This window comes from Polypterus senegalus, chromosome 2 (assembly GCF_016835505.1).
Source record: "Polypterus senegalus isolate Bchr_013 chromosome 2, ASM1683550v1, whole genome shotgun sequence".
NCBI lineage: Eukaryota > Metazoa > Chordata > Cladistia > Polypteriformes > Polypteridae > Polypterus > Polypterus senegalus.
This window is the reverse complement of record NC_053155.1, coordinates 215,729,658-215,755,184: the sequence shown is the minus strand read 5'-3', so window position 1 is coordinate 215,755,184 and position 25,527 is coordinate 215,729,658. Positions and strand designations below refer to the sequence as shown.

The 25,527-nt window shown below is 37.3% G+C and overlaps 1 protein-coding gene across 1 annotated transcript in view; it reads left to right on the top strand.

Moving 5' to 3' along the window:
• The window catches only part of LOC120524658 (tetratricopeptide repeat protein 30A-like), a 63,223-nt gene that overhangs the window by 26,452 nt on the left and 11,244 nt on the right, over positions 1–25,527 (top strand). The window contains exons 9-18 of the mRNA XM_039746481.1: positions 282–434; positions 590–655; positions 2,689–2,742; positions 3,291–3,356; positions 9,244–9,320; positions 10,492–10,702; positions 10,818–10,889; positions 15,353–15,456; positions 18,617–18,695; positions 22,281–22,410. Coding sequence (XP_039602415.1) covers positions 282–434; positions 590–655; positions 2,689–2,742; positions 3,291–3,356; positions 9,244–9,320; positions 10,492–10,702; positions 10,818–10,889; positions 15,353–15,456; positions 18,617–18,695; positions 22,281–22,410 — 1,012 coding nt within the window. The remainder of the gene's footprint in view (positions 1–281; positions 435–589; positions 656–2,688; positions 2,743–3,290; positions 3,357–9,243; positions 9,321–10,491; positions 10,703–10,817; positions 10,890–15,352; positions 15,457–18,616; positions 18,696–22,280; positions 22,411–25,527) is intronic.

Genomic DNA, 25,527 nt, shown 5'->3' with positions numbered 1-25,527 from the left:
ATTAGACTCCAGTTTCCTATTACCTTTTAATAGAAAAGGTTGGTTCATAAGTTGATGGGGAGACTGAAGTAAATATGTTTACAAGCTAATTCTTTTGCAATTAGACAGACAGTTCTCACTCCCATTCATATACCACTCTCCTCATATGCTTTGGAAAGCTCACTTACTCTTGTTGCCAGCATCTCAGTAGGTTGCTATATAAGTTTAACAATAGAATAGGGTATGGCACCCATTTCTTCTCAGTTTTGTACTTTTCCTCCTGCCATGGCATTTGACATTAGGAACTGGACCCTGTGACTTTGCATAACCAGGCCCTCATGAATATGGATTCTAAACCAACAGAAGGCTTTGGAAAGCTTCAGTTCCTTTTACAGCAGAACCCTTTCCCTCCTGAGACTTTTGGCAACCTGCTCCTTCTGTACTGCAAATATGAAGTAAGTTCTATTGTACTGAAATGAACAAAATATACAATTCCATCATTTTCCAAGTTTGACAACTCTTACTCCTTCTTTTTTCTATCTTTCTAGTTTGAATAATTTGATAAAGAATGAATATTCATAACTACAGTAACCACTGTTTCTTGTTTTAGTATTTTGATTTGGCTGCAGATGTCTTAGCTGAAAATGCACATCTCACATACAAGCTCCTGAGCCCGGTAAGAGACTTTTATGTGAAACTATTCTTTTTTTGTTTTTTTCTTTTTTTAATCAACTGAAAATATAACGACATTTAAAGACTGAACAGCCATTTATTAAGTTTATTCAAGGCTGATGGCTGCCATACTTAGCCAATATTCCTTTGCTCTACTTTCCAAGGCTTTTGACTTTCATAAGGACAACACATGTTTTTTCTCCTTTTATCTACTTCTGCCAAATCTCTGATTAATGACTACTTCAACCACCCTTTTTGCCTCATCAACTTGATGTCTAAACATATTCATTTTCTACCTTTCCAACAAAGATTTCAAACTACTTTAGCCAGCATTATTCAGAAAATGATTCATTACCTTCACATTCATCCTGTTCCTTAATTGCACTCACAACACGATTGTCTCATCATTATCTTCCCTTTTCTAAGTACTCTTTATATTTCATTTTTGTTTGCTTCATATTGCTCAAATGTATAGGCTCCAATTTTTCTTATTAAGTGATGTTGCACATCCGTAACAACTTATATAAATGCAATGTCCATGTAAGCCTACTGCATTCTTTCTCCTCGATTTCCAAGACTTGTTTATTGATGTAACCAGTAACTTGGCCAGTTTTTTTTTATCTTCTTTTGCATTATTTTTGTCTGAATGTGTATTTTCTGCATTTATTATTTGGGTTTACCCGAGCTGTGGACAACTGTGCAAATGAAAACTTATTTAGTCATATGCCAATTTTTTTTTATTTTCTTTTCCCTGCTAGTTGAATCCCTGATATTCATTTAAAAAAAAACTGTTGTTAATTAATAACAATGTGCAATTCGCAGATTACTCTGTTCAGTGACTTACATGAATTGAGAATCGATTCAGCAGAGTGTAATATAAATGTGATGGTGCATTCATGATGCCTTCAGTATTTTTCATTTTGAAGGTAGATATGTATAGAACATGAAAATGTACGGCTAGTCTGAATTATAATTCTTGTTAACTTGAGATTCTTTAAAATTTGAGTTGAATCACAGCATATGAATTCTAACTCATTCACTGATGATGCTCTCATTTATCAAACAAGTGCAATACAGTAACAACACCAACACTGAGTATGCTTATAATAAAATTAATTAATTTTGTTTTGTGTTTTCCATTATTGGAACTGTTAGAAATATAAACATTATAATAAACTAATATATTTATGCCCCTTTGGGCATTGAACAAATTAAATTTTAGTCACACAAGACTAAACAACAATTATGTGTTTTGAATTTTACATTGTTCATATGGACTCAAGTGCAGACATTTTATAGCTCACAGACTGCACTTGTTGGGGTGGCAGAAATGTACCTTATTTAATGTGCCAGTCCTTACATATATCATTCAGTGATTCTTTTGAGTTGTAAACTAAATTAAACCTGTCATGCAATACTCATTCGTGTCTGATAAACTACACACTAAATTCCAAAACCACAGTGTTGCTGTCAGTCACAAGGTATGTTCAGTACAGTGAGACTAAATGCATCTAAATAGAATATTTTTTATGTCTTATTTTATTTGTGCATTTTTCACTCTGTAGTTGTTCTTGAGTCCTCTCTCTTTGGTATATAACTAAACATTTACTATATAACTAAACATTTACTATGGCCTGTAAGTAAGTTATTTGATTATATATTTGTTTGTACCAGCCCAGAATCTTGTCCAGGAATCAGATGAATTGAAATGCCCTTCACTATTAATGCTGCAATATAATTGTGCTTGCTTCACAGTTTTCCATGACCAATTGTTGCAAGTGGTTACTTCAGTACAGTGAAATAGGGAATACTGAAAATATACTATTAGAGACCCTTAAATGGTTACAAAGGATTTAGTGAAATAAGATTGTTGGTTTATCTAGGAAAAAGAATCTAGACCATGTGCTTGTTAAGAATGATGGACTAACCTATTCCATCATAGAGATAATGAGGCTGATACTAGAATGTTCATATGATAAAGCTGTATAAGTGAATTGATTTTCTTGTTTTTGGTTTTCTCCTATTCTTTTCCTTTAGTATTTGTTCTCATTCCTGGATGCCTCGATAACATGTCAGAGAGCTCCAGAAGAGGTAACTTTTCTATTTGCTCTTTCATTATCTTAGTAGAGATTTACAGCTCTTTAAATAAGCAAGCCTACATCACATTTAGTGGCAAAACAATTTGGGCAGAAGTCAGATATAAAGAAAGCTGATGCCTGACTGACAATTACATCATCAAGTGAAAAGGCAGGAGACACAAGATGACATACTACATGCACTGTGTTTTAAAATGAAAAAAATGCAATTGTTTATTTTATATATCATTTCAAGCTGATAAATGAGTAACAAATGTACTAAAATCAAAGGAGCAAGTGTTCTGAGTTCAAATCAAATGCTGGGTTACTGACTGTGCCAAATTTGCACAATCTCACTTTGTCTTTTTCTTTCTTTCTTTCTTTTTCTTTCTTTCTTTCTTTCTTTCTTCCTATTAATGGATAATCTGAAAGAACAGTATTTCAAAATATCATTTTACCCAATACTTCTATATAATATTTTCCTTTTGTACTCTCCCAGAACACTTTAATTTCAGTTAACCTAAATGAGTACTCTTTGTTTCCTTTGTGTCATCACTCTTTCAGGCTTACAGAAAGTTTGATGAAATGGCCAGTGAGCTCACCGACCAGCTCCATTTATTGACAAAGCAGGTAAGGTCAAAGGTGTTTAATTAATTAATTAATTAATTAATTAATTTATTTATTTATTTATTTATTTATTTATTTATTTATTTATTTATTTCTATACCCTATACCTTTTATATTCTTTATTATCTAGATCTGACCAAAAAGCATCAAAATCCCTTCTGTAGCTCTCATATGTTAATCCATGACCTCGGTAAAAGTCAGAGTACCAGAAAAGGCAGGGGAAAAGTTACAATTGTGATCATCATTTATTATAGATAATAAGTCCAAAATATAACCATGTTTTGGTTAAAATAATACAACCTGATAACAAGCTACCAGGTGGCTCTCTGTCTTTATGTCTTAATTAGCCTCAGATCCAAGGTGGTCTGGCATGGCTCTTGATGCAGCATGCCATCTGCATAGGGCAGCAGAGATGGCCTCTACTCAGAATGGAAAATGGCAGAGAGAGAGACAAAACTTATGCTATTCTATTGGTTTCCTATCACACTTTAAGGGCCAATGGAGTGTTTTTTTGTGTCAGGGTGTCCTTATTCAGTTACCAACCCTATTTAAACATAACTCAGCCCTTCAGTTCATTCAACTGCTTTGTTCCTGTCAGCATTTTATCCAATTCCAAAGGATGCACAAATATAGTTTCAGACAAGCAAGAAAGAAAGGGTATATTGGTATTTAAATTGAAAACTGCCTTTTCAAACCTGCCTTCCAGTCCAGGCTTTTCTCCAGAGAGAATGGGTCAAGGTTCAAGGAGGACTTCCAATGAGGAAGCAGAGCCTGGGGACTCTGAGGTGGGCTCTCCCATTTCTGGGACTGAAGTCACCGAGGTGGTCAAAAAACTCCTTGGTGGCAGGGCCCCGGGGGTGGATGAGATACGCCCGGAGTTCCTTAAGGCTGTGGATGTTGTAGGACTGTCTTGGTTGACACATCTCTGCAACATCGCATGGACATCGGGAACAGTGCCTCTGGATTGGCAGACCGGGGTGGTGGTCCCCCTCTTTAAAAAGGGGGACCGGAGGGTGTGTTCCAACTACAGAGGGATCACACTCCTCAGCCTCCCTGGAAAAGTCTATTCGGGGGTTCTGGAGAGGAGGGTCCATCAGATAGTCGAACCTCGGATTCAGGAGGAACAGTGTGGTTTTCGTCCTGGTCGCGGAACAGTGGACCAGCTCTTCACCCTTAGCAGAGTCCTGGAGGGTGCATGGGAGTTTGCCCAACCAGTCTACATGTGTTTTGTGGACTTGGAAAAGGCGTTCGACCGTGTCCCTTGGGGAATTCTGTGGGGGGTGCTCCGGGAGTATGGGGTACCGGACCCCCTGATAAGGGCTGTTCGGTCCCTGTACAGCCGGTGTCAGAGCCTGGTCTGCATTGCCGGCAGTAAGTCGAGCCCATTTCTAGTGTGAGTTGGACTCCGCCAGAGCTGCCCTTTGTCAACGATTCTGTTCAGAACTTTTATGGACAGAATTTCTAGGCGCAGCCAGGGTGTTGAACGGGGTTCTGTTTGGTGGACTCAGGATTAGGTCGCTGCTTTTTGCAGATGATTTTGTCCTGTATGCTTTATCAGGCCATGATCTTCAGCTCTCTCTGGATCGGTTCGCAGCTGAGTGTGAAGCGGCTGGGATGAAAATTAGCACCTCCAAATTCGAGACCATGGTCCTCAGCCGGAAAAGGGTGGAGTGCCCTCTCAGGGTTGGGGGAGAGATCCTGCCCCAAGTGGAGGAGTTCAAGTATCTTGGGGTCTTGTTCACGAGTGAGGGAAAAATGGAGCGTGAGATCGACAGGCGGATTGGTGCGGCATCCACAGTGATGCGGGCTCTGCATCGGTCTGTCGTGGTGAAAAAGGAGCTGAGCCGTAAGGCAAAGCTCTCAATTTACCAGTCGATCTACGCTCCTACCCTCACCTATGGTCATGAGCTATGGGTAGTGACCGAAAGAACGAGATCGCGAATACAAGCGGCTGAAATGAGTTTCCTCCGCAGGGTGTCTGGGCTTTCCCTCAAAGATAGGATGAGAAGCTCAGTCATCCGGGAGGGGCTCAGAGTAGAGCCGCTGCTCCTCCGCATCGAGAGGAGTCAGATGAGGTGGCTCGGGCATCTGATCAGGATGCCTCCTGGACGCCTCCCTGGTGAGGTGTTCCGGGCACGTCCAACCGGGAGGAGGCCCCGGGGAAGACTCAGGACACGCTGGAGGGACTATGTCTCCTGGCTGGCCTGGGAACACCTTGGGATTCTCCCGGAAGAGCTGGAAGAAGTGGCCGGGGCGAGGGAAGTCTGGGCCTCTCTGCTTAAGCTGCTGCCCCCGCGACCCGACCTCGGATAAGCGGAATAGGATGGATGGATGGATGGATGGATGGAGAATGGGTCATAAAATCTGTTATCTCTTCCATTCCAGGCTATGCCAGCCTGTTATTAGCCTTTCATCTCAGCCCACCTGTATTCACTTAGGCTAGCTGACCAATCAGTTTCTGAAATTTTATCTATATTTGTTGAACATGGAGTAAGTATAAGAATTTGTTTCTAAAGTATTTTTCCTAAGTATATACAGTCATGGTCGAAATTATCGGCACCCCTGGAATTTTCCCAGAAAATGCACCATTTCTTCCAGAAAATTGTTGCAATTACAAATGTTTTGGTATATACATGTTTATTTCCTTTATGTGCATTGGAACAACACAAAAAAACAGCGAAAAAAAGCCAAATCTGACATCATTTCACAGAAAACTCAAAAACCAGACTGGACAAAATTATTGGCTCCCTCAATTTAATATTTGGTTGCACACCCTTTGGAAAAAATAACTGAAATCAAGCGCTTCCTATAACCATCAACAAGCTTGTTACCCCTCTCAAATGGAATTTCTGACCACTCTTCTTTTGCAGGCTGCTCAAGGTCTTTCAGGTTTGAAGGACGCCTTCTCCCAACAGTAATTTTGAGATCTCTCCATAATTGTTCTATCTGATTTAGATCCAGACTCATTGCTGGCCACTTCAGAACTCTCCAGCGCTTTGTCTTCAACCATTTCTGGGTGCTTTTAGAGGTATGTTTGGGGTCATTGTCCTGCTGGAACACCCATGACCTCTGACGCAGACCCAGCTTTCTGACACTGGGCTCTACATTGCGCCCCAATATCTTTTGGTAGTTTTCAGATTTCATGATGCCTTGCACACAGTCAAGGCATCCAGTGCCAGAGGCAGCAAAACATCCCCAAAACATCTTAGAACCTCCACCATGTTTGACTGTAGGTACTGTGTTCTTTTCTTCGTAGGCCTCATTCCGTTTTCTGTAAATAGTCATCAATAGAATCATGAGCTTTACCAAAAAGCTCTACCTTGGTCTCATCTGTCCACAAGACGTTCGCTAAGAAGGATTTTGGCTTCCTCAAGTACATTTTGGCAAACTCCAGTCTGGCTTTTTTATGTTTTTGTGTCAGCAGTGGGGTCCTCCTGGCTGTCCTGCCATATCGCTTCATTTCGTTCAGATGTCGATGGATAGTTCGAGCTGACACTATTCCAGCTTGCGTCTGCAGAACATGTTTTGAAGTTGATTGGGGCTGTTTATCCACCATTCAGACTATCCTTCGTTGCAGTCTTTTATCAATTTTTCTCTTCCGTCCATGTACAGGGAGATTAACTACAGTGCCATGTGTTGCGAACTTCTTGATTATGTTGCGCACATAGGACAAAGGAACATGAAGAACTCTGGAGATGGACTTGTAGCCTTGAGATTATTGATATTTTTCCACAATTTTTGTTCTCAAGTCCTCAGACAATTCTCTGCTCTTCTTTCTGTTCTCCATGCTTAGTGTGGCACACTCAGACACACAACAGAAAGTTTGAGTCAACTTTTCTCCATTTAAACTGGCTTCAGGTGTGAGTGCTATATTGCCAGCACCTGTTTCTTGCCACAGGTGACTTCAAGCGAGCATCATATGCTTGAAATAAAACAATTTACCCTCACTTTTGAAAAGATGCCACTAATTTTCTCCAGCCCATTTTTGGAGTTCTGTGTGACATGATGTCAGATTTGGCTTTTTTTCTCTGTTTTTGTTTGTGTTGTTTCAATGCACATAAAGGAAATAAACATGTGTATACCAAAACATTTGTTATTGCAACAATTTTCTGGGAGAAATGGTGCATTTTCTGAGAAAATTCCAGGGGTACCGATAATTTCAGCCATGACTGTATTTTTATCAACATATTATTGCACCATTCTCATGACATAAGTACATATATTTCTGCTTTTCTATAAGAAAGTTACTTCAAATATGCAATGCTGAGTTGTGCAGCTTTTCAGAAGTTTAAAGGATGCAAAAATAACGTTTAAGAACTAAACGCTTTTTGAATGTTAGCAAATCGAGTCAAATATGATCACCACTTTTATCGTAGGATGCAGACAGTGAGGTGTAGAAGCTGAGGAAATTGGACTTTTCACCATAAGGTTGTCCTCTCTGGCTCATTTTGTGTCCCTGAGTAAGACAATTTTGTTCTCCAATATAAAAATGTATGAAAATTATTGTATATTATCCTGATCATGTAAGTCACTTTGCATAAAGGCAACTACCAAACACACAATAATAATTCATGGAGTCAGTTGTTAACTAGTAATAGTTAAATCTGTTGATCAGAATGAGGGTGGCTATTTGCTAAAAATAGTTTTAAAAATGTTGCTATATTGATGGGTTGCCAAGCTGGCAAGAGACTGCCTAGGGTAAGTAAGAGCACTACAAGGATGGCACAACAAGCCAGAGAAAAATGTATCAGGAAGTCTGAACCTCAGGCAGACACAGTTCCACATGAACAATAATGAAGTAGGTATACTGTAGCTAACTAATTTAACAGATAGTAACAAAAATTACAGTTAGGTCCATAAGTATTTGGACACAATTTTCACCACCACAATGGATATGAAATAAAGCAATTATTGTGTGACTGAAGTGTAGACTTTCAGCTTTAATTTAAGGGGTTTACCAAAAACATTGTATGATATTCCGTTTAGGAATTTTCAAGGAGCTTAAAAGTATTTGGACAAATTGATTTAATCTTAAATATAATCATTTTTGGTGGAAAATCCTGCCTGAAGTCTGGAACCTATGGCCATCTCCAAGTGCTGGGCTTCCACCCTAATTATACTTTGCCAGGCCTTTACTGGAGCTGTCTTAAAGCTGAAAATCTACACTTCAATCGCATAATTATTGCTTTATTTCAAATCCACTGTGGTGGTGTACAGGGCCAGAATTATGAAAATTGTGTCACTGTCCAGATACATATGGACCTAACTGTATACAACATGCCTTACTGAAAATTTTACATCTTGATAGGTCAACAGCTTTCGAACATAACAGCGGTTGGGATATGAGTAAGTGTGTTTGTGTGTGCGTGTGCGTGTGCGTGTGTAAAAAGATTCCAAGTCATAGCATTTGAGAAAGTATCCCAATGTTAATAAAATTATAAAAATACCTCGGGGCACTCTTCTAAATCTTGTGTAAAGACTCACCTTCTCTCTCTCTCAACTTCAATCAGCTTCACTGTAACTGTATTCTGACTTCATTCTTTTGTAATAACTACCAATACTGTCTCTTTAGGCTGTCTGTCTACTCTATTGTACTATTATGTCCTTTACTTATACACATGTAATTGAAAACTGTCATATTTACAGTTAATTTGAAATGTATCCTAGTACGTGTGTAGTGATACATTTTATGAATGACGGAATAAAAATATAAAGATTGATTGATTGTTTAAAGAATGATATTGTGCATTTTTGTAACACAACAAATGAAAGCTGAAAATTTTAATCTGAATACATCATTATACGTACTGTACACTACAAATAAAGAAAGTGTACCTATGGCAGTCATGTAACCTAAGTAACCAAGCTGATTTTTGCATTTTCATTAAAGGTACAGGAAGCAAAAAATAAGTGGGAAGATGATGTTATTAAAAGGGCAATCAATGAATATGATGAAGTTCTGGACAAGTGAGTAGCTGGTACTTCAATTAAAGGAAAACATTTTTAAAGGAATTATTGCATTTCTAGTTTTTAAAAAACTATTTACATAACATTTCATAACAGAACATTCCCTCAACTTCAATTCAGGGTTGCAAAGTAGGAAATATTCGTGAACAGGATGTAAATCTCACACACGCATTTCCTCACACCTACACTCACACATATGTAAGTTTGGAATCATTCACGCCTTTGGTAATGTTGAAAGAAAACCCATGTAGACAAAGAATAAATATACTGTACAAATTCCGCATGGACATTGTCCGGGTGAGAAATTATATAATTCGGCAAAAATTTAAAAGTAAATATGACATAGTAAGCCATTATATTTTAGAAACTACATACTGTATGTCATTTTTAAAAGCCCCACAGACCTCAATTTTTACGAGATGTATCCTGGTTATGTGCAGACATTAACTTCATTCTGATTATTTAACAGGATCTAAAATAAGCCTTTTATGTTCAAAATCCGATATATATCACAAAATTGATAAAGTTATACAAAGAGGGAGGAATTAAAGGCTTTTCACAGAGGCAAATCAATAATTTCTACATGCACAGTATCTACTTGAACTTCTGCTGCTATAAATTGAGTAACCAGTTATTGAATACTAAGGGCCAATTACCTTTTCGCGATGAGCAGTGTGTACTGTATAAGTACAGTGGAATACATGTTAGACTGTTGTATTATAGTTCACCAAGGACCCATTTTATGTAATTTTGAATTTTGATTGAAAAGATGATAACACTTCCTGCAGAAAATATGCAGTAACTCTAAGAATTAAATAGAAATTAAATATTTTTCTTGTATCTGTATCTCAATTTATGTTCTCATCAACGAAAGGAACTCATTTTCCTCGATTATTTTGTTATACCCATTTACTTTTCCACTTAGACCTAAGCATCACCTATTAAATTTCAGTAAATTGCATCTCCATCATTAGTAAGATGCTGTATATTAATCTGATTGCATTTTCAGTGGAGTGATGATTTGGTAATTTTTATCTATAATAAACATTCCTTTACTTGATATGTAGTGTTCAAGTTTAGAATATATAGCATAAGTATACATAGCTTCTTAACTTCCTTGCTATTTTCATGTACAATATTAACTAATGTTTTGATCATGCAATTGAGATAGGTATATACCAGTTCTTCTGGCACAAGCTAAAATCTACTGGAACATGGAGAATTACCAAGCAATGGAAAACATCTTCAGCAAGTCCTATAACTTCTGCCAAGACAATGATGTATGGAAATTAAATGTGGCACATGTGCTGTTCATGCAGAAGAATAAATACAAGGACGCTATAAATTTCTATGAACCCATTGTAAAAAAACATTATGACAAGGTAAGGCTCTTTTCAAGTTATTATTATATATTTGCATTTTAATATGCTGGTTGTGTATATGTTTGTTTCCACATTCAGTCGAAAAAAATTCTGTGTTGTTTTTTACTTAATGTAGATTTTAAGCATAAGCGCTGTCATCTTGGCAAATCTCTTTGTGTCTTACATCATGACAAATCAGAATGATAAGGTAAGAATACCTGTGTTTAATTAGAGCTGAAATATCTTGACTGTAAGAAAATTTGTTAAACTTAGAACTCAACATCACTAAACCCAGACACTATTAACAGCATATGGAAACTTCATTACAAGGTAATATGCCCTTGATTTTCTAAAAGTATGTAAAGTATTAAGTATGAGTGAGTGTCCTGGCTCCAGTTCCTTAGCAAGTATAACTGGGCAACTGTCAGGAAATGGGATGGACCAAAGAAATAAAAGCAGGGACCCGGCTAGAGCTCCTTAGTCTATTATTGTACAGTCTTCAATTTACTTTTACTCTTCAGTTTCGTGTTTTGGCTTTGTGCGTTTGTTTCTGGATTTTGCCTTTCAGCCTGTGTATTTTGGATGCCTGCGGTTATTGCCAATGGTTAACCTGTCTTTTTGTGTTATTAGCCTTTTTTACTCTAATTCTGGATTTTTGACATTTAATAAATACTGTTTGTATTTCAAGTTCTCCCCATGTCTGTGTTTCCTCCAGGTGCTGTGGTATCTGCCCACAGTCCAGGATCATTCAGGTTAGGAGGATTGGTGATGCTAAATTGTCCCCTTAAGTTTATGTGTATCTGTTTGCGTGCAGTGGGGTGTTCACTCTGCAATGGCCAGGCACCATGTCCCAAAATTGTTCCTGGCTTGCACCTGCTGCTTACTGAAACTGGATACAGCTTTCCAAAAACTCTGATCTCAACAAGCAGGTTTAGGAAATGGATGGATGGATGAGTATTTCTTCTTGTTTACAAGTCAGCATAGCTTAATTTGCTTCTCTATGGTTGCTCCCTAGCCACTTAACAGTTTTTCACACTGTACCACAGTCTCTCATCTCAGGTTTCCCTCCATAGAAACTAGCTCTGAGGGCCTACACTGAGTGTCTATGTCCATTTCTACATAATAATACAGACTGGTTCACCTTAAATGAAGTTGGCTCGAGCTGCATGATATGTTGCTTGCTCCTACTATGCCTAACTGACAACTCATAGCTGAGAAACAAACTGCATTTCACACCAAACCAAAAATCTTCACTTAAATAAATCATATCAAAACACACATTCTACCAAATATTCCAAACCATATTTATTCCCAAACACTTTGAAAGTATAATTAACAAATCTACTATTTCCAAAAATAAAAAAAGTGAATTTCCCACTTCATTCTGTTTGGTTTGTATCACCCATTTGCCTCTATAAACTGTTGTGGCAACTCATAAGCATAGCACCATTATAAGCCTCATTGTAATGTGTGTTTATAGAGATGATTTTATATTGACACGTTCTTTCAAGAGGCTCAGCAATTTCTCTTGTATTTAGTTTATCTTATTATCACCCTTTTATCCAGTGATGTGCAGTGTTCTGCAGCTATAAAATGTCTTGTGATGGCACCCACTGAATAATGTACCATTGTACAAATGAAGGTATTTGACAGCATTGTAGTTCATTGGTAGCCTCATAAGGTATGTGAGATAATGCATTACACTACCTTGTGACTTCTACAACTTGGCCAGATTTAAAATATGGCACCATAATGGTAACAGTGCAGTGATTTTTCAGAATTTCCTTCCTGTGTAGTGTGATGCCTTTGTTGTTTGCAGTCATGGGCCTCTTCCAATTCCAGAGATTTCGATAGTAATAACCAAGGATGGACTAGGGACGAGGACACAAACAACAAGTATGGTATAAAGTGCATAGTGTGCTTATTAAAAAGGCAAACAAAGTCTTCATTAAATAATCCATAAAAACTTTGCAGTGCAGGAAGTTAAAAATCCAATAAATAAATTATACAATAAAAAGTTAAAATCAAGGATAAAATCTGTTAGAATCAGTTCCTTCTATTATACTTCCAGTGTTTTCTCTCTCTATCTCTCTCTCTCTCTCTCTCTCTCTCTCTCACATCTCATCCTGCTCACCCTGTTGGCCTTGGAACCCCTACAGATTTTGTTTTTTTATCTGCGACCCATCTGGAGTTTTTTTTTTGTTTTGTTTTTTTCTGTCCTCCCAGTCCTCTGACCTTATTTTATTCTTTGTTACTTAGTATTGCCTAATCTTATTTTTGTTTCATATAAACATTTCTTGCGGTGGGCTGGCGCCCTGCCCGGGGTTTGTTTCCTGCCTTGCGCCCTCTGTTGGCTGGGATTGGCTTCAGCAGACCCCTGTGACCCTGTAGCTAGGATATAGTGGGTTGAATAATGGATGGCTAGATAAATTTTTCTTTCTTCATTTTGTAAAGCATTTTGAACTATACCATTTGTTTGAAAATGTGCTATATAAATAAATTTTGTTGTAGACTAAAACTAACAATATTAAATGACTAAAATATGACTAAAACTAAAATGCAATTTAGTCAGAACACTAAAACTAAAACTATCAGATATGATCATCATTTAAAACTGTATCCATAGATAAGGTTGATATAGTATAACAGACACCATGCAATATATACATTTTGTATTGCATTCTATAATTTAAATAAACATAAATGAAAATTTCTCATGTGGAAAAAGCAAATATATTCCTTTATATATCCATACATCCATTATCCAACCCACTATATCCTAACTACAAGGTCACGGGGGTCTGCTGGAGCCAATCCCAGCCAACACAGGGTGCAAGGCAGGAAACAAACCCCAGGCAGGATGCCAGCCCACCGCAGGGCACACACACACACACACACCAAGCACACACTAGGGACAATTTAGGATTGCCAATGCACCTATCCTGCATGTTTTTGGACTGTGGGAGGAAACCGGAGCACTCGGAGGAAACCCATGCAGACAAAGGGAGAACATGCATACTCCATGCAGGGAGGACCAGGGAAGCGAACCCAGGTCTCCTAACTGTGAGGCAGCAGCACTACCCACTGCGCTCCTTTATATATTCATCCATCGATCCATTATCCAACCCACTATATCCTAACTACAGGGTCACAGGGATCTGCTGCAGCCAATCCCAGCCAACACGGGGCGCAAGGCAGGAAACAAACCCTGGGCAGGGTGCCAGCCCACCACAGGGATCCTTTATATATCTCCACCTCAAATTCAAATCAAGAGCACCAAATCAGGTGAACATTATTAGGGAGGACCTTGGAGAAACATGTCTTATTTAAATCTTTGTTGTATAAGTTCATCATGCCTAGTTGTAAAAGCCCTCTGAGGTCTTCAGAAAGAAGGTTATAGATGTCTATGAGTCTGGGAAAGGATTTCAAATGACTTTTAAGCAATTGTAAATCTAGCATTCCACTGCCTCGAATATCATCTATCAACTGTCAATTTGTTCACTCCAGGCCACCTCAGCAAGTTCTGCCCAGGAGCAGAGCACAAAGAAATATCTAGTAACCCCAGAATTTCATCATGGAGCCTACAGTTGTTTTTTGGCATTCCTTATGTCAAAGTGGCTGAGTCTAATATTAGAACATGGCTGCACAAATTAGATCTACACGGAAGGTGTGCAAGGAGGATATTTGTTGCCCAGAACGAGCATTAGTTTGCCTTTGAACACCTAGGCAAAGATCATGACTTGGACAAGGCAAAGATAGTTATTTGGTCACAGTACCAGGAGCCATGTTTGGCAAAAAGCAAAGACAGGACTTGACAAGGGGAAAACCAGCTGTAAAACATGGTGGTGCTGTTTTGATTTGGGGCTGCTTTGTAGCATCAGAGCCTATGCAGCTCACCATCATCAAATCCACTCTGAATTTTTCATTTTACCAGAGGGAGAGAATAGTGTGAGATCATCTGACATGACAATGACCTTAAACATACCAATAAATCCATTAAGGAATGGCAGAAAAGTAAGAAATGGAGGGTTCTGAAATAGCCAAGCCAAAACCTAGCTCTGAATCCCATTGACATGCTGTGGAGAGGTTTGAAAAGGGCTGTACATGCAAGACACTCCTTAAACACTGCATGGCAGAAAGAATTCTGAATTGCATGGGTGGGAAAAACTTTCTCCCAGTTTATGTCAGACACTGCTAGACAGTTCGTTTCATTGCTGTTTTTTTAATTACATCACATTTATCTAAAGATACTGTTTAAATGAAGATTGATTGTTGTTTTGTCCACATATGTTAAAGAAAAAAGCATTTTGTGGGGTGTACTTACTTTTTCATGGGATTGTAAACAAATAAAAAGAGTGATTTTTTGATATTATTATACATCAGTATTACTATTTCTCTCAACTCTAAAACAGTCAAGTAAAGATAAATTTGGCTTTCATTTATTTATCACTAAATGATGTGTGATAGACACTTTATGCACAACTTAAGGTTTACGATCACTATAAGATAGATCGGGTATGTATTTCTCATTTCCAGGCTCTAGAGCTGGAAGAACCAACACTCAGATTCCTGAGGAGTTAATTAGCTGCATTCATGTAATGTAATTGCCAATTTTATTCAGATGTCATTCAGCAGTTACTACTTAGAACAACCTATTAAGCTTTTTTGCAGGCTGAAGAGCTCATGAGGAAAATTGAAAAAGAGGAACAGCAGATATCTTATAATGACCCTGAGAAAAAAATCTACCACCTCTGCATTGTGAATCTTGTCATTGGGTAAGGTTGACTGGCAACCTTTCTAAGCCTATCTCCTGTTTTGCTCCTATTGCTGCTGAAATAAGTTTCATTTGAACACAACTGAAAATAAGCTTGAAAATGGATGGATGAATATATCAGTAAATTAGTGGGGCATAGGTGAGGAATAAGAGCAGTGTGTGGTTCATCCATGGAAAAACTGTAGGTAACTGTCTTGAGATTGTCATAGGCTTTCGATTTGTTTGGAGGGGGAAGCTTTTTTTTCATTTACCTAACTCATAACATCTAGGTTTAGTAGGACATCTTCCCATTCACAACCTAAAGAAGTCAAATATACTCTGCATTAGAACATCAGAACAATCTAGACGAGAACAGGCCATTCAGCCCAACAAAGCTCACCAGTCCTGTCCACTTAATTCATCAAGTGTAGTTTTGAAAGTCCCTAAAGTCCTACTGTCTACCACACTACTTGTTAGCTTATTCTAGAGGACTATGGTTCTCTGTGTAAAGAAAACTTTCCTAATTTTCTGCGCAATTTACCCTTAACAAGTTTCCAACTGTGTCCCTGTGTTCTTGATAAACTAATTTTAAAATAACAGATCCACTGGACTATCCCTTCATAAATTTAAACACTTCAATTATGTCTCTTGCTTTTGCTTAAACTGAAAATACTCAGCTCTTTTAATCTTTTTTTCATAATTCATCCCCTGTTGCCCTGGAATCAGCCTAGTTGCTCTTCTCTGGACTTTTTGTAGCACTTCTAGAAGCTTTGTAGCCTGGAGACCAAAACTGCACGCAGTACTCCAAATGAGGCATCATCAGTGTGTTATAAAGCTTGAGCATAGCTTCATTGGATTTGTACTCCATGCATCATGTTGTATAACCTAACATTTTGTTTGCCTTCTTAATGGTTTCTGGGAGCTGATAACATAGAGTCCACAACAACTCCTAAATCCTTCTCATAAGGTATACTTTTGATTTTCAGATCTCCCATTGTGTATTCAAACCTAACATTTTTACTTCATAAATGAAATACTTTATATTTACTGACATCTGCCACAAAACAGCCCAAGCCTGCATTCTGTACCAAGTCCCTCTGCGATGATTCAACAGATTCCAGATTATCTGTCAGTCCACCTATCTTGGTATGATTTGCAAGCTTAAACAGCTTATTACTTATATTTCTGTCTAAATCATTTTTAAAAATAAAAAATAGCAGCAGCCCCAGCACTGACCCCTGTGGAATGCTAGCCTTAACATCAGCTAATTCTGATGAGGTTCCTCACACAAAAATCCCCTGCTTCCTGTGTCTGCGCCAATTTTGCACCCATCTACAAATATCATCCTGAACTCCCACTTTTAGTTTGATGCCCAACCTCTCATGTGCCACCTTATGAAACTGTTTCCAAAAGTCAAGTTAAATAATATCATATGCTCCTGATAGAATTCCAGCATGTTGGTAAAACATGACACCCCTCTTCTGAACCCATGCTGACTGTTTAGAAAAATTACTGTACTTGCCATGTGCTGGTCAATATTATCCTTAATTCCGTGCATTAATTTTCTTGTGATGCACGTTAAGCTGGCTGGCCTATACTTGCTTGGATCTCCCTGGTCACCCTTTTTTATATAACAGGATAATATTTGCCATTTTCCCAGAATTTCCCTAGTGCACAGTGACTTCCTAAAGACGTGTCAAAGGTTTATATATGTACTTGCTATCCTGTTTAAGAACTCAAGGGTAAATATTATCTAGTACTGGTGATTTGTTTGATTTCGGCCTATTTAATCTGTACTTCTCCCTCTACAGTTTCTAAATCATGCAGTACTTCCTTAGTAGTCCTATTTACCACAGGGAGGTTATCTACTTCCTCTCTAGTGAAGATCTCAGGAAAATATGAGTTTAGAGCATCTGCTATTTCACTGTGTGTATGTTTTAATTCTCCTTTACTGTTTCTTATGCACTTCACAGCCTTCATTGTTCTTTAATACTTTGATATTAAAGAATCTCTTTGGGTCATCTTGGTCATCACCTTATCTGCTATATTCTTCTCTGTCTTTTAGCCTCCCTAATCATCACCCTCATGTTATTGTACACCCTATGATTCACATTGGGGTTATTAGTCCTATATGCCTTATACAGCTATTTTTTTCTTTGAAGCTTCTTTTTAAGTTCTTTATTAACCCACTGCAGAGTTTTGTTTTTTTTTTCCTACTAATTTCAAATTTCGGTATGTACCTGTCCTGCATTACATATAAAACGTTTTTAAACCTGTTCCACTGCAAGTTGACTGTCTCCACACTTAAATGTTTATCCCAGTTTATCCTCCTTAGACTTTGCCATATCTGCTTAAAATTTGCCCTACCAAAGTTAAATCTACTGACAAAATTTGTTTTAAAGTATTGGTCCACTCCCACTCACTTAGACCAGGTCAATTTAGAGTCATCAACAAATATAATATATGGGTCTTTAGCTTGTGAGATCAAATCAGAATCTCTGTAGAAAATGCATATCAAAACAGGTAAATTGGATAAATGTGAAGCACATAATAGTGAGTCAAAATTGAGCTTAGGTCATTAAAGTTAAGATGCAGTAGTGCTAATCACCACACAAATGTACCACCTATTTTAAAGTATTTGTTTGGTTTAATTGGATATTACACCTTCAACATAAACAATTAATAGAGCGAAAAGGTAAGGGAAAACCTCAAGCAGGGTGAAAGCATTCAGAGTTTGTACCCCACCCTGTTTTCTCAAGAAGTTCAGAACCTGAAGTGAACATTAAAATACATAATTAGAGACTCTGTTGACAATGTCTCCTTTGAGAGTAGCAGAACCATTCCCACTAAGTGACAGTTTTATAGTAGAGTGACAAGAGAACTTTAGTGAATGACACTTGAGTCCCCCAGTGTCACAAATGGTGGCAGCAGAGTAATTCTTTGCTAACCCATCACTGTAATGGGCAGGCAACTGGCATCTAATCCAACCATTTTAAACAGGCTGGGAGTTCAGAGTTGGAGCAGCACCTGGGGCCACTCCTCATGAATCTGTATTTTTTGTTGCACAAATGTATTTTTCTTTTTGGTTCACTGGTCTTATATACATAAGTAATATGCTACAGCATTCAGTTTTAAGATCATTACAGTTGCTTTAATATCTACTTTATTCATATTTTCCACAGAACATTTTATTGTTCGAAACGAAACTACAATTTTGGAATTTCCCGTGTTATAAAAAGTTTGCAGCCCTATAATAAAAAGGTAAGAACTGCCTATTTCCTTCCCTCAGAATCCTGACAGTAAATGAATAAATTTTCAGTGTTTCTTTCCTTGGTGGGGAGCAATACAGAATGAGTTATACTCTGTCTTCTTTTAAATCATACCATCAGAAGATGATGTAAACAGGCTTCTGTACGAGGCTGGAAGAGAAATAGCATCATAAACCCAGGCTACCCTGATTCACTGTCCATTCAACAAGAAGGCAACAATGTGGCTATACATCTTTTACATCTATGGTCGCACTTTGAGCTACATTTTTTGTATGAAAATAAGCTATATAAATAAAAAATAAAAGAATTTGTTGTTGTTGTATTTCCAAAATGAATGCCAAAGACTAACATTGCCTAAAATAAATTAGTTTTTTTTCCTCAAGTCCTGCTAATTTAAACAATTGTGCTACTTTTCTAATAGTAACCAGGTCTAGCCAAGCTGGGAACAATTCCTGCTTTATTTTTATTTCATTTTATGAAGAGTCATATAACCTTGGATGGAACTCCATGCCTTGTTTTGCTCTTGCTCCGTATATGTACTGTAACTTTGCAGATGGAAACCCATCAATGAGGTTGTGATGACATTGCAATTACTGATTGATTTCAGCCCATATTGTCATCCATCCTTCCTCCATTTATGTATGGTATAACATACAATACCTCATTAACCCTCATCCTGGTTTCAGGTTATTATTCCTGGAGGATATTATTCTTAGCAGAAAACCTGAATTTTATTTCTTTTCATTCACCCCATTCTTTGGCATCTTTTGCTTAATGCTTTATCATTCATTATAATAATAATAATACATTTTATTTATATAGCACCTTTCCCATGCTCAAGGTGCTTATATTATGACATACTGTATTAGTTAATTGATTTACTTGAAGAATAAACCTTGTGAAATTTAGAGACAATTTCTAACAAGTTAAAATATATTTCCACTTATCAAATAGACCACCACTAAGGATCTCTCCAGGCCATGATAAATTCCAAAAGCTCACAGATTAATATAAAAATAAATCTTGTTTTTAGCAGAAAGGTAGGGATAAGCAAAGAAAACTCATTTTCAAAAAAATCAAAGACAAAGCAATGGTATTTCTTTCAGTCAAGGTCTAACTTTGCAGCCTTGGTTTCCCAACTGTTCTGCCTCAAAAACATGACACATTCAGACTACTCCAAAATGCCAATGTGTCAGTTTCTCTCAAGCACCCTACCAACCACACCAAACCATTTTCTTCCACTTTCTTTCTTCCTCTCGCCTCCATACCAAAGAGCTTTTAACCCACCTTCCACCTCTTCTTTCTGCTACAGCAAGATATTATGTAATATATTCTGTACAAGGACTCTCTACTTTCCTACCAATTATATGTCTGTTTTATGTACACCCATATTAATTTAATCTTTGTTACTTATTTATTGTTATTTTTAACCTAAATAATCTGTTTTTCTTTAGTAATTATTTATTTGGTCATTTTTAAAGCACATATTGTGTTTGATGTATTGTCACTGCCAATTTTGTGACTATTTTTGCATGGCTAATCCCATTGCAGCTTGTGTCACTGTGCTTTGCCAGTAAAAGATAGTGACACACAGTTCCTGGCATCCTTGTATTGATTCAATGAAACAACCCTTTTATCTTTTATGTATTTTTTGCATTAGAAGTCAGGGAAAGGATATTAGAACAGGGACTGAGTTATTTTTAAGTTAACATTTTTTGATTTTATCACTTAGTTTTCTTCATCTTTTTTGTATTCAAACCCTGCCTGTTCTAAAACTATTCATTGTCTCTCCCTTTCAACCAATTTTTATTTCCTGGTCCTGATGTAATCTTTTCACCTTTTGGCTGTTCTTTTATTTATAGCCGTAACACCCACATACTGTAGGTTTCTGGACTACATGCCCTATAATTGATAAAAAAAAGTCACAGCCTCTTGTTGGACTACCTGCTGCAATCTAGCATCCCAGGATAATCTTTTTGAATTCTTTGCAGATCTTCAGGATCATTTCTAATCCCAGACAAGTTAAAGGTTAAGGCATTCAGCACTGACCCATGGGGTGATCACAATGGTCTCCAAAGCCCTTTCTGAGATGCCTAAATTGCTGCCTGACAGAATGGACAGTACTTTCTCTCCATTATTCCATACTAATTCCAGTGCCTAAAGAATAATTCTAGATGATACATATTCAGGAGTAGGCATTTGCAGAGCACAGCATTCTGAGGCCAGCCTTCCAGCAGTCAAAAGCAGGCAGGTGGAGCACTGTACACTACACCAACCTGTAAAGCATGGTTTGCACTCCAACATGTTGCAAATAAGAGTGAGTCAAGAACAAAACAGACATAATAAACTAATGTTTTATTACATAACACTATAATTCAGAAACAATAACCAAAAAGGCAATTAAATTTTCAGAATCACAGGCAAAATATCCAAAAGCTGTAGAATAAATATCAAAATGAATAAAGGCAATCAAGTGTTGTGCGAACAAGGATGGGCTGCCTACATTGTGTAGTAGTCGTTTCAAATGAAAGGAAAATTGCGAGAAGTTGCAGTGACAAAATAACCATAAAGACATGAAATAAGTAAATAAAGCCCAGGATGCAAATCAAAAATCAAAGCCAAGATACAGTTCAGGATTTTTGTAGCCAAAAGGGGGTAACTAATCAGAGCAAAATCAATCACACATAAAACAAAGTAAAAGAGCAGAAGAAAAAAAATAGTAGTAACAATGATCACAACAGGTTTTTTGTTTTGCTCTGCTTTAAGAGGATTCTAAAAACTAAGACGTTTAGGAGAATGCACATGCTGACGTTTATACGGTCACGTTGATAATGTGACATGTTACACACTCCTGGTCGTTTCATTTGATAACTGTATAGTAACGATCAACAAAAATTGGGGTGCCCTTAAGAAAACAGTATGTAGTCATGGAACAATGTCATTCATTTTCAACAGAGTTAAACACCCTTTGACTTAAAAAATGTATAACAAATTAGAGTATTTGGTCTTTGAAAATTAGAAAAGATGCTTGACATTAAATTAAAAGACCAAGGAGCAAAGCTGCCAGCCCAGTCATGGTAAAAGAAGGATAAACATTCTATTAGGAATAGTGCAAGCTGTTATGTTGCCAAAAATGAAAACTTGCCAGAGGGATAGTGGGATATCGCAAGGTTTAAATGTTAAAATTTTAGAGTAAACACAATCAAATTTCAAGCACCAAAATCGTACAGCAGATTTTGAATCAAATGTCAAGTGACCATTTCAACCACATATATGTTTAGACTGAAGACTACTCTCATAAAATGAAACATCAACGCTTTTCTAGATTTTTGTATTCTGAGGTTGTTAACACCCAATCCTAATCACAGAAGACATCATTGCTGACAAAAAATATTAGAGATGAAGAGTTTAACATAAAATTGTTGATGCTCATTAACTCTTTGACTTTATTTAAGCTTTGCTTTTTTTATACAGTAATCCTCTTTTTTGTGGTACTGCGCCTATATATATATATATGACCACACTTTACTGATCAAACAAACATAATTTTAAATGTGTTAATTTCTTTGCTTCATAGCTTGGAACAGACACTTGGTACTATGCTAAGCGCTGTTTTCTCTCACTCCTTGAGAACATGTCTAAACACGTGATCGTCCTACCTGACAACATAGTACAAGAATGCATTCAGTTCTTGGAACACTGTGAAAGTAAGTAATTATTTATGGCATTTAAGGTATCTGAGAAAAATATATAAATGTCATGTAAATAACGTACTTTTTCACTTGTCATATGTTTGCATATAATTTGCCAGAAGAAAAAACACAAGTGCTTACTTGTCAGAGATGCCAGAACAAGGCGTTTTCCTACCCAGAATAAGCCATTAGGACCTTTTCTAACCAGTTACTTTCTTTGGTTTAATACTGTAGTATACTATAACTATAAGAAGGAAAAAATTTGTTAGGGGTATCAATTCCATGTAATATAACCTTATCTTTTGCTGCTGGGATGGTCCAATGGTATTTATAAAATAAAAAATAATAAATAAAAACGTAAAGGGAATTTGAAAATTGTGCAATAACCATAACAGATAGAAGCTGATGTAATACAACACATTTGGGATGGCTTATTGGTAGTTCAAACATGCACAGCACTCTGCCATTAGTGCAGTTGAAACCAAGGTCAAATGAACATGAATACTACTCAGTGGGACTGCACCATTGTTGATCAATGCAACATAGTGAGATTTCTTTGGGCATCTATACCCATCTTGCCAAGACCATACAGTACCCTACTTTTCATTCACTACAGCATTTTCAGATCCATACCTGATATCTAAATGTGCAGCAACAGCCAACAACGTAATCCGTTGGTTTTCTCTGATGAAGGCATTCACAATATTGAGGTGGGCTTGTGTGCATGATTGTGGTCCAGATCAGTTTTCGCCAGTTACACTTGTTCTTCCCACTTTAAACCTTTCTACCCATTCATAAACTTTTCATTGAATTATGTTGTTTTCACTTCCATACTGAGCCAACATCCTTGAGTGAATTTCAGCATGTTTCACTCACTCTGCTCAAAGAAATCTCATTACGCAGAGCATCCATGTTCATTTGACCTTGGCTTCAACTAGACTAATGGCAAAGAGCTGCACTGTGCATGTTTGAACTACCAGTAATCACAAACATGTTGTACTGAGCCATCTTCTATCTGTTGCAATTGCTGTGTAATTTTCTAATTGCCTTACTTTTCAATTTACCCCTGTATAACTGATAGTGCATTGTCAGGGTGGAGAGTTAATGGTTAGTAGGGGTGATGCATGTGTATTCTTGAATTATCTTGTGAGTAGAACTAAAAATATATTATAATATATGTTAGCATTATTTAAAGTAAATATTAAAATAAAACAGACTATTTCATGCTGTTGCTGGGTTATTTTCCTTTATTGCAAGTTTAGTTTTTATTATGCTTCATTTTCTCAATGGTGTGCAACCTTTTTTGCCACTGCTACAGAAATCCATACATAAACATTGTTTGACTATATCAGCCACTTGGCCCAGTAGACAATAAATACTCTGTTTATACTTTTTCAATATGTCTGCATAATTTTCCACAGAGTATTCTCGGTGCCACTCACAGCCCAGAGTCTGGTGTTAGGATACTTGGTAACATCACACTGCCCTAAGACTGTGAATGCGTGAATGAGTGTGACCGATGAAGGACATTTGTGTTATCTAAGGTTGGGTAGGGTAGGTTTTTTCCCCCTGCAACACTGCAATGTGTTAAATAGCATCAGGAAATAAATCTATGTGTTTTTCTAGCATAAAAACAATTTAAACACCTCCATAACTTTATTGCAGTTCACTATCCCCTAATTGTAATAAAATAGGCACCGTAAAATAGCAAGGACTACCAATTGGCCCCCATTTCTCTTAAAAGTACAACTCCGATCTACACTGGGTCCCCTAACTCACAGACAGACAGACAGACAGACAGATAGATAGATAGATAGATAGATAGATAGATAGATAGATTGAACAAACACACACACACATGCATGCACAAACTTTATCTCTCTATTATAAAAAAATAAATCCTGGGGGAGAAAAAACTAGGTAGACGAGACGATCACGGAAGACACTTGAAAGACCCGTGAGATGAAAGAGATTGGCCACAGAGCATCTCGTGGGGACCTTAAACATGAGACTTTGTCTCAAGAGATTGACTTAGGACTGTCTCGCTGGGACGTAGAACGTGAGATTCTTGCAAGACATGCGCTACTTATAACCAATATCAAATAAGACCACGGGCAGTAAAACACTCAGTCGTGTCAAGGCTTTGAGCACACACAGATCCAGGGCTCTCAGCACATATAAAGCATATAAGGACAATACGTTATAGATAAAACTTCGACGAATAAGCGAAGAAGAAAGAACAGCGCAGAGAAAAGAGACTCAAAAGTGTTGGAGAGAAAAAAATGCAAAAAAGAATAATCAAGGTGCAAATTCAGAAAATAAGGAAAGTGATAATCAGCCCGGAACAAGTGGAATTGAAAAAAAAAGCACATCCATTTGGGCTCAGAATTAAAAGACAAAGTAAAAGATAAAGTAGAACTTCATAAAGACATTCAAAAACGTTGGCGCTATGCACATGCAGAGCAGGTTAGAGATTATGAAAGCAGTGGAATTCGAAAGGCTCAAAAAAAACGATGGCACGATACACATGCAGAGAAAGGTAAAGAATATGAAAGCAGTAAAATTCGAAAGTATTGTAGCGTGCCAGCCAGGTTGAAGCCTTTTTATTTTTTTGAGTGACTGTTAGATTCGATTGAGGAAGGACGGAGTACAGCACGGGAGACTGACAGCGGGGTATTGATTGATGCAGGTAAAGGGGGGGGGTTATCCCAGGACGGGAGGAGGGGTTTGGAGAGGGAGCTAGAAAGTTGTGTTTGGGGTTACGAATTCGGCATTCTTTTTCTTGATTGTTCAAGTAAAACTTTTGTGAGACTTTGAGACATCTGTCAGGTTTTTTTTTTACTTCTTCTCTTTTCGAGCCGGATGCGGAATTCGCTACAGTATCAAAAAAAAGATAGTAAAGATCGAATTAGCACAAACAAAAGGAAATTATTACTCAAAAAAGGGAAAATAATCATCATGGACCAGGTGTAATTGAAAAAATAGCAGGACAAAGCAAGGTCAGAAATAAAAGACAAAGAATAGAAAACAAAGTAAAACATCATAAAGAAGTTAAAAAACAAGTGGGCCAAACACATGCAGAGCAGGTTATAGATAATGAAAACAGAGGATTTCAAAAGACTCAAAAAAAAA